The sequence below is a fragment of the Pristiophorus japonicus genome, chromosome 1 (assembly GCF_044704955.1).
Source record: "Pristiophorus japonicus isolate sPriJap1 chromosome 1, sPriJap1.hap1, whole genome shotgun sequence".
In the NCBI taxonomy this organism is placed as follows: domain Eukaryota; kingdom Metazoa; phylum Chordata; class Chondrichthyes; family Pristiophoridae; genus Pristiophorus; species Pristiophorus japonicus.
The window spans coordinates 398028479-398039164 of NC_091977.1; the positions used below are offsets into that span (position 1 = coordinate 398028479).

General features: G+C 35.6%; 2 protein-coding genes across 5 annotated transcripts in view; both read left to right on the forward strand.

The window, feature by feature from the left end:
* Positions 1-2391, forward strand: part of ppp1r42 (protein phosphatase 1, regulatory subunit 42) — a 223005-nt gene extending 220614 nt beyond the window's left edge. For all 4 annotated transcript variants that reach the window (XM_070875368.1, XM_070875387.1, XM_070875407.1 and 1 more), the window contains one exon: positions 212-2391. Coding sequence is in view for 1 of the 4 variants with exons in the window: in XM_070875387.1 (XP_070731488.1) it covers positions 212-271 (60 nt within the window). In the remaining 3 variants the exon portion in view is untranslated. The remainder of the gene's footprint in view (positions 1-211) is intronic.
* Positions 2392-7727: 5336 nt separating this feature from the next.
* On the forward strand, positions 7728-10483 carry LOC139259746 (transcription factor 24). The gene is made up of 2 exons (XM_070875422.1): positions 7728-8169; positions 10187-10483. The coding sequence occupies exons 1-2, from the start codon at positions 7747-7749 to the stop codon at positions 10295-10297; spliced, it is 534 nt and encodes a 177-aa protein (XP_070731523.1). The 5' UTR covers positions 7728-7746; the 3' UTR covers positions 10298-10483.
* The last annotated feature ends 203 nt before the right edge of the window (positions 10484-10686 follow it).

Consider the following 10686-nt stretch of genomic DNA (forward strand, 5'->3'; position numbering starts at 1 on the left):
GATCTCTTTATTGAACCCAATTTTCATAGTGGGGTTGTCAACAAATTACTGTCTGGTTCTAAATTTATGAAATTGAGAAGGCTAATAAGGAATAGGTGTTCCTAAATTCCATCACAAAATACAGGCATCCAAAAAAATATGGTCTTTGTTCCTTTAGTTTATTGTTCATTATTTTAATAGTGTTGAAAATTGCATATTTCTTTCACCACAGAAACACGGTTTAAGGAAAGCTGCCACCTCTCTGTCAGTACAGAATATTTCTCAACCTTAGTCCCAACATCACTGATACTGCGCACTGTGAGATCGAAGATCCAAAACAACATCATCACTGTTTGCTGACATTGGAAAATATTGGAAACACATTAGTCATATTTGGTTTTATTTTAAGAGCTTATGAATGTTTTATTCTATTTTATTTCCATTACTTTTGTAATATTGAAGTACTTGATCTTTGAATTTAAAAAAATATATTTTAATAATAAAGTTGGGTAAATTCATATAAGTGAATACATTGTAACATAAACTAAATGTTTTATTTGCAAAGAGCTGCACGATGTGTATTTTTAATTTTATCGTTGTAATCCAAAAGTCAAACATAACTTAAGAACATAAAAAATAGGAGCGGGAGTAGCCATCTGGCGCCTTGAGCCTACTCCGCCATTCAATAAGATCACGGCTGGATCTGATCTAGGCCTCAACTCCACTTTCCTGCCCTCTCCCCGTAACCCTTGACTCCCTTCAAAAATTTGTCTATATCCACCTTAAATATATTCAATGAATCAGCCTCCACAGCTCTCTGGGGTAGAGAATTCCAAAGATTCACAACCCTCTAAGAGAAGAAATTTTTCCTCATTTCCGTTTAAATGGGTGCCCCTTATTCTGAGACTATGCCCTCTAGTTCTGGATTCCCCCATGAGAGGAAACATCCTCTCTGCATCCAACCTGTCAAGCCCCCTCAGAATCTTATACGTTTCAATAAGATCATTTCTCAGTTTTCTAAACTCCAGTGAGTATAGGTCCAACCTGCTCAACCTTTCTTCATATGACAACCCCTTCATCTCAGCAATCTACCTCGTGAACCGTCTCTGAACTGCCTCCAATGCAAGTATATGCCTCCTTAAATAAGGAGACCAATACTGTATACAGTACTCCTTGTGATCTCACCAATGCCCATACAGTTACAACAGGACTTAATTACTTTTATACTCCATCCCCCTTGCAATAAAGACCAACATTCAATTTGCTTTCCTAATTACTTGCTATACCTGCATGCTAACTTTTTGAGTTTCATGTACAAGGTTCCCCAAATCTCACTGAACCACAGCATCTTGTAATCTCTCTCCATTTTAAATAATAATTTGCTTTTTTATTATTCCTACTAAAGTGGATAACCTCACATTTTCCCACATTATACTCCATCTGCCAAACTTTTGTCCACTCACTTAGTCAATCTATATCCCTTTGCAGATTCTTGGTGTCCTCTTCACAATTCCTTTCTGTTGGGGTAAAAGGAAGACTTCTCTCCCTCGAGGTAGACTACCTGATATAGGAAGTCGACACCTGTCCTTTAGTTTGGGGTAAAAAGAAGACTTCTCTTCCTCGGGGCGGACTACCTGATATAGGTAATCGACACCTCGCCCTTTGCCCTCCGTATAACGACCACGGAATCAAACAAACTAAACCTTAGGTTCAACTGGCTTTATTTCGAGCAAATGTAAAGGAAAGTTCAATCATGGAACCTTCAAAATACAAGAGGTTTCAAGTATAATTTATACAGGTTTTGGAGAGGAGCTACCCGCCTACAAAATCATCGATAGGTCTATTGCTATCAGTGGAGTTACATTGATTTGTCATCTCTTATCAGACTGGCCTTGAGTGGTACATGCAATTGTCCATCACCCATCATTGTGTTTGTTCCGTGATTTGCACTTGGTCATAGTCTATATGACGCCTGAAGTAACTGTTCCAAAATACTGGCTTTCTTATCTCTTCCTCAGAGACTTCTAATCAAAATTGTAACTGCTGACTTCTGTTTTATGTGTTACTAAGGTTAGGGATGAATTATCCATACAGTTTTAATTCGTTATAAGTGTGCTATACCTACATAAGCAAGTGTTACATACAATAGGCAATTTTAATCCATACCATCACCGATTCCTCAGACCCTTTTATGATGCTTTCTACATGGTTGTACTTCAGTCTCCTGTGTTCGATAATATTAAAGTGTGATGATTTACTTTGCCACAATATAATTATTGTTATGTGTTTAATTGAGGTATTTGCATGATGATAAAGCAAAGTAATTGATAGTGATACTTTGAAGCAAGGAGAATGAACACTTGTGCAGTGCTCAGACTAATGGCTAAACGACGAGCTGTGTTATTTCCAGATTCACCTGATTGCTGCATCTTTGCTGCAGTTTCTCTTTTTAAATATGTTTTAGTTATGTATGTATAAAAACTGAACGTTACAGCATCTGAAACATTAAACCTCATAAACCTATAAATGAGAAAAACAAGTGCAGAAACTTATAGTGGAAAATTACTAAAACCCGTTTCTCTCTGCGATTAACGACCTGTGGGCAATCGTTTATATCATCGATTCTTTGAAATAAATTGATCAATACTATAACAAGCATTTCAGTATTGACTGCGCTTAAGAAGTATAAACGGTTGTGACAGTTGTCAGGACTATTTTGGCTCCATTGTACTGAATCACGACGCTAAAAAAAAGATATACCCTGTACTTGCGTTGAATTAGTGTTTTATCACATTGTCCAAACCGTCAAAGGAGTCGATGCAGTGAATTGCTTTTTGAAGCGTTGTATGTAGTTATGTAGACTGCCATTTAACAAATTAGACTATTTAGGGAACATTTTCTAAGGACATTTTATCGTTCCAATTAAACATTTAAATCCATAACTTTGTTGCCCTCTTTGCGCGATCCCTGCTGTAAATAACTGCAAAAGGGAAACAGTTGATATTCCTAAAATCAAAGATGAAATACACAGCAGTAAAGCAAAGCTATTTATCAGTAACACGTTAACATTTTAACATTTTCCCAGTAAAATGAATCATGTTCTTGATTTTAAGAAACTTAAAATAAACTGCTTTCGTAATTTTGAATATAAAACAAATATAAACATGATATTTGTAGAAGGTGGTTCATGAAAAGCACTGCATTACGCAAGTGGGCTGAACTGATAATTCATGGACAACAAAATAACCGGTAAGTTATATTCGGTATTGGAGCTAGTGATGTAAACTAGCTAGTCTATATCACTAGTGTCCACCTGTCTACAGTCAAGAATAAACGGTTGCTTTGAATTAATTATTTTACACGTATATACGTGTTATTTTAACCAGCTTTATATTTCTGTTTATGCAACCGGTTTACAATTGTTTGTATTGTCTTACAAAGTGCTGATTTAACCAAACTGTAATGGACAGAGTACACAGATGTATACAGATGTAACACCGGTCATTCTAATCTTTTCTCTGAGTTTTCACAATTGTTTAGCGATCCTACTACCGCCCCCAGAATTCGCTTGACCCAAAGAAAATGTCTGAAATTTTCAGATTTGGAGTCTCTTGAGATAGACTGGTTAGACTTTGCATATTGGACTCAGTTATCCATGGATGATCTAGGTCGTTTTGTTTTTAAAAAGACGTGTGTAGAATGTAGACATTTATTCCACTTCTTAACGCCAATTTCTAATGAGTTGTAGAGATGATACATGCTTGAAAAGTTTTGATGTATATTATTTATTTAAGGTCTTCGATTATGTAAAACGTTAACTGATGTGCCTTTCACAAAAGCTGACCATTCTATTCGCTCACGAAGTCAATTTCCATCTTCTACAGGGAACCTTACAAAATTCATGATTTATTGTGATAATCCCAACTGAAAGGCGAATGGGAAGAACAACATTACTGTTTATATATGTTTGTTTGATCATTATTATAAATGTCATGAATTGAACGTAGTGGGTTTAAGAGAACTAATTCTGTATTTTTTTGCCAAGAGTCATATGCTGCTTTACATTGATATAGATTAGATCGGTTTAGAGAAATTTGGAGTAAGGTTTTTGCACTCTAACAGATGGATAAACAAAATAAGTGTCACAGCCAGAAGAGCTGCATTCAGTTAACTAATAGAACAGATTAATGATGGAACTGAGCTTTCACCTCGAATTAAATGTATTACATAAATATTGTTGAGATTCTATTCTCTAAATATAATAAACAACATCAACCTGTAGTTTGTGAAATGTTTCACATTTCCAAATACTGTATGGAATAATTGAGAGAGCATTCGGTTCGAACAGTCAGCTGTTGAATATTAACTTTTGAATCAGAAGGGTATATGTTTATGTATGTATCTGAAACAGTGTCACTATTTTCTTGACGATGCATTCCATTAAACTAGTAAAGCATTTTAATTGAGCATTTAATGAAATTGCGATTGAAAATGAATATTTTAAAACACTGGGATTATGAACGATAACTAAAATTAAAACAGAAAATGCTGGGAATACTCAGCAGGTCAGGCAGCAGATGTCGAAAGAGAAACAGAGTTAACGTTTCAGGTCGAAGACCTTCCATCAGAACGATAACTAGCCATTTTGAATTGCAAATCATAGTTTGTTTTAAACAGATATTCCTTCTCTTGCCAACTATTTTGCTGGCATGCTTAACATATGCTCATCTAATTTCCGCATTAAATATTGTGCAACAGAACAAACATTATATGCAATTTTCCTGCAAAGGGTATTCGGTTTAATTTTTGTAGCAAAAAATAAGCTCCGACAGAGAAAAGTGAAAGAATCAGCGTTTTTCATCATAACCTCCTGAAGAAAGTGTTAAAATGTGTTGCATATTTAAGTGTTTTCATTTTATTTTGCTGCCTGTAATTCCTAGTTTTTTGCTTGAAATAAATATTTATCTGCAGACTTTAATCATACCATGGACAATGAATGTTCAAAGTCCTACGTTTCTAAAACGTCTGTTTTTTTGTGGGTTGCTTTCATTTTGTTGCCACAAATCCCTTGTGTTTAATCAAGAAATACAGTCTAGTAATCAGGGGACTTTAAGGCCTCTTTGGAAATATAAAATTATATTTTACAGTCAATGGCTAATGTATTTGGTATCCTTTGGTCAGTCTTGAAATGTTTTCATAATATAACGTCATTAAGCATTTTTCAATCTGTCGAGTACAAATTGAGTTGTGTCTTTAAGTGGCTATTTAGGTCACATCACTTGAATTTACCGGTACAACAATAGCAACTTTATGTATTATCGACAATCTGGCGTCAAAACATTTAAGAAAACCTTGTTCATTTCTCTAATGTACTAGATAATTGTTTTCTGAGAGATAATCCTATTTCGTTTTGGAGTTTGAGCTTACACTATTGATATGTAGATAATTATGGGAAATGCTCGGGTATTTTTTTGGTCAAAGAATCTAATTATATTACTTGATGTATCTCATCACAAGCGGTAGGAGCTAGATCACAGCTTCGCTAACTGTATCCAAAGTTTTGTTCCCAAATATACTGCGGTATGCTAATATCCTCTTGGCATTCTAGTTTATTGCTGGCATTCTGTACTTTTAAAAAATTGACGAGAATGCATTAAATATATTTGATCCGCATTTGTTCCATTCCACTATGTAACAGAATTGCTACGGTGATTCGTTTTAAAGGTTGGAGAATTAATTTGTAATTTATTCACTTAAAAAAAATATGATGTTAAAAATATGATGTTAAAAATAAGTCAAACCCGATTGGCAAAGGCATTGCTACTCCGACAATTAAAATCGCCTCTTTTTGGTTTTAAGGGAATATAATAAATAACATAGAGGATAAGTGCGCCAGATGACGTTAACTTATCTTTTTTTCAAAATTCTGCTTGTGGCGGACCATTGCCATCTATTTATTTTTTATTGTGCCAAGTTGCAAAACCGCTCTACATTTTGTTCATTTGATTTTCGCGATTTCATGCAAACAATTATTACTCTGCGTGATCTGTCAATCTAATTGATAAAGCGTAAGAATCTTCTTCGCTTATTAATTTATCACTAAAAGTTTCACTGGTTTAGATTCTTTTTTTAAAAGATATGCAACCAGCAAATAATTCACCTATCAAGCCAAATATAATGCAATGCCTGCTGTTATATTAATACAGCATACTCGGCTGTCTGTCGAAAAATGACTACACAATCTCGGCGATGTGCACCTACCAAAAGAGATTGGAAATGAAACCATCTATAACTTTAATTGACGGTCGGCATTCAGACGGGAAGTACTAATTTGCTCACAACTCAAAAGAAAACAGAATGAAAATTCGTGTCTTCTGGCAATATAATTTGATGTTAACTTTCAGAAAGGATTTTTTCTGCGAAAGTTATTACATTATCCTTATAACAATAACCTTTATTGCAGCCAATATTAATACAGTTTAAACATACACTTGATGAATTGTTGTGCTTTTATAAAGATGACATCAATTAACATTCTGGAAGAGTCACTGTGATTAATTTATGGTTTTATGAAGCACTTCCTGCTCTTTGCACTCAGATTTCTGTGATGAACTATGCAGATAAATACACTTTGGTATGCCTTTTAGAAATTCTCAAAGTTTTTTCTATTTGTAATAGTTCAGTTTGGTTAGTAAAATATAATTTAGGCCATATAATTAACACCGTTGTTAAAACTTACGTAATTAAAACTTTCATATCTATATACACACACACACAAATATTGTCTTTTTAGTTGAAATGCAATCTAAATTGGTTATAAAATAGGATGTGGCCTCTTTAAGAAGGTTGGCATGGGTGTCCTATTACTTGCTAGTGAGTAGTGGCTGCACAGTGATTAATTGGTCCTCAGTGCAGAGACTGTCAGCGCTTTGTGCTGTCAATGAGTGGCTCCAGAGGCTGCGGGGCTCATTCAGGTGTGCACTCAACGCTCTCCGCCAGCAGTGCTCAAAGCTGAAATCATTACAACCATTGCTTTATAAAAGGTTCATCTTAGGCAATAGAAGGGGTCCACTCCTGAATTCTAAACAGCAAGGAGAACACGCTTAGATATGGAAAGCTTGCCATAGCATCTGAGCCAGCCCTGTACAACATATGGTGTATTTGGTGTTCGATTGGTGCAAAAAGGTAATTTCAAAGCCTCATGTCACACACTCGCGCGTCTCTCTCGATGTGTCAGTGTGCATATAGAATCACTATATATGTCCACATTTATAACTGTGTGAATCTATTTCACTCTGACCTGAAAGGTATAAAAATCAGCTGCCGTATTATAATGCCGAATGCTATCCACGTATTGCACAATTTTAAGGCAGAGGCGTTTCTTAATTTTTGAAAACGTTTACAGGTCGCTGGAGACCGGTTGGTTGGTCCGTGTAAAATGTGGTTCGATACGAAGACCGTCGGATAGTATATTACTAACTAGCGGTTATGAATCTGGATATTGAAGTATAACTTATTTCATTGTGTAACTTTCTCTACTACAATAAAGTATGTAATATAAAATGCTTTGGGGCATTGATTAAATTTGGTACTTACATACCAGTTTAATGACTGACTTTTCTGATAGTGGAAATCATAAAGAAATCCATATCTTAAAATACTTTTCGCAAGTCGCAGTTTCAAAAACTAAAACAGTCGCTTTTAAAATAAATAGAGCGAATTTGTGTTTGTTTTCAGGTTGACGTTTTCCCATGACGGTTGCAGGGAATGGTTCAGCCTAAGAAAAGTCCAATGGATTCCGTTGCTGTTCCAAAAGCTGTGATCGAAGATAGCCCCAGTTCCAGCCCCAGCCCGGATCCTAACTCTTTGCTCTGTCCCACGCGAAAGCAGTCGGAACTAGGCTCTCGCTCGAAGGTGGCGCGTACTAGGGGCAGGCCTGCGGCAGCAAACGCAGCCCGGGAGCGTAGCAGAGTACAAACCCTGCGGCATGCCTTCTTAGAGCTGCAAAAAACTCTACCCTCAGTCCCTCCGGACACCAAACTGTCCAAACTGGACGTCCTAATCCTGGCCACCACCTACATTGCACATCTGACCCGTACCCTAGAAGAAAGTCTGGAGGAGGGAGAAGGTCGGAGATCTGCGGAGTTAATGCACTCCCTCAAAGTGGATGGATATCTGCACCCGGTCAAAGTAAGAGCTCAGCAATACCTCCTCATTGTGAACAAGATTTAAAATGTGTTTCAAGTTTAAATAACTTGTCCCCGTCCTAATCTGGTCATGTCTTTCAATTGTTTGTATTTGTGAAAGGTTTCTGATATCAGAGTAATTCTTTCAAGCGCTGATCCCTTCAGCCTTCAAATGCAGATCATTTTCAATAATTACCCGAAGCATAAGGCATGCAATAAATGTTATAAATTAAAAGGTGAGGTATATTGAATAATTCTTCTTCCATGACTATATAAATAAACTATTTTTGTTAAAATGAATCTAACATGCCGTGGGTGCTATTACGCAGAAGGTCCATCAGGCCGCTTTGGCTAAAACAGTTGCTCGCAGATTTAAGGATTCCGAATGTATGAAACCATCCAGAACACACAAAGACAACTGCGAGACTTTCAATGGCTAATCGGTGCACAGGTAGAAAAAAATCTCTTCCCACACTCTCGTACGCAGTTCAATTATAATTGGTTAAAATAGGTTCACATTTCACTTTTCAACTTTCCAAAATCAGATAGCTAACAACCTACACATATGCTACACATTGAGTAGTTCCAGGTTAATGTTTCCTTAACTAGATAAATAAAGTATAGAAATTACATAAAATGTGAGTTTTTCATCTAAAATAATTTGACGCTCTTTTATAGAATATTCGAACATTTTACACTTGACTTTTTGGAAATGCTGATAACGGGTACTTGGATTTGGTTTTAAGATGTACCCAAACTAAAACTGAAATATTTGGAGCCCCAACCCAGACAGAAAACGTTTGTGAAAACAAAATTTTCCTTCGTATATATGATTTATTTATCCTTTTGAAAAAGAACATATATACTGAACTTTAAAACTGTCTTGTCGATCATACATTTAATTTTCAGCACTTCATCAGATTCAAATTGTGAATCTAAAACCATATAATATGTAGAAAAACGCGAAGTAATGTCAACTTAACGAAGTTGCTTGAAATCATCCAAAATGATGGTAATTCCAATACTATAGGAAGTATTTTGTCGCAATCTTTTACTTTATCGGTCGCTACTGATCCTGTTAATTGTTAAGTTTTAACTTATCCTCTCCGATTCTTCCATTTTAATCTATTTTCATCAACTTGAATCCAGTAATGGTATCAATATAGCTATTTTGTTCTGTACAACATGAAACATTAACTATTGTTTTAATTGCATAGTATTTTCAAGGAGGAAATTATTTGCAATACACATTACACAAAATTATGTTTCAAATATTTGTCACTTAGAAAAAATCGAAACTGAAAATCACACAAAGATTGCCATTATGAAGGTTCGTCGCTCAGAACTTTCTAGTATGAATGCGTACCTGTCAAAGGAGACAAGAATAATAAACTGTAAACATGACTCAAAAAACGAGCAATGATACTTTGAAAAAACTCAACTTCCTAAACGGTTAATGTCTGTTGTAATTTTTGTCGACTGTACCTCTTAATAACTATGTTGTACATAATGCGGTTGCTTATTTGAGGTACATTTATTATATTGAATGGGTCAGGTCTAAATTTGTAACTTCATTGTTTACACGAGAACTGAAAACAACAATCTCAACAAAAAATGAAAGCGTTCAAAAAATGTGGGGTTGTGGATGGTGTTGAGGAGATAGGAGGATCGTACTTGTATTTTTAAATGAATCAAGTTTCCTCTGTAGGATCATGTGTGGTTTCACATTTAGATGAAAATCCGTATACAGTTGAAGCAAAATACGAAGACTGTACCAACAATTCTAAACTCTTACTCAATCTTACTCAAACGTACTCAACATTTCAAATCGCCGAGTTCTTATTTAGCATGTATACCAATGTATGCGTTATTTCCAAAAGGAAACAGTTTCGCTGCAACAAACGACAAACATCCAGTTAACATCAATGCAGAAACACACGCATTGTTTATTAAACTCTAGCGAGCTCCCAACTCTAAGTAACAAACAAGTTATAAATATATTTGTTTTTCCTGAATTTCAGAAGTGGCCGATGCGATCCCGGTTGTACATCGGTGCAACAGGACAATTTCTGAATTCTGGTCAATCAGAGAATCAAACTCAAGGAGAGACGACTGATCCCGATCCTGTCTAAGCTGGGAGACTTCGCAAAGCTCATCGCATGGTGTTTATACATATTAGAACCAACTACCAGTACCAACTTCACCACTGCTATTTTTGATTGAGTTCTTTGAAGAGCAAGTTATACATTTTCAAGGTACAGATATCTCAAATAAATGAGTAAACAAGATATATTATTGAATGCAATTATTCAAATGAATGTGACGTATTTGAAATTGATCTAAATATTGTTTAATGTTAAGTATATTCAAAGTACAGTCTCCAAAATATTGCGCGATTTATGAACAAGGCGTTACATGTAAAATATGTTTGTAAATATCAGTTGACGATGTATTACATGGACTGTGCCAAGGACCTCCTCCCATCCAGTTTTTGCCAATGAAATCTGAAATGCCGACATAG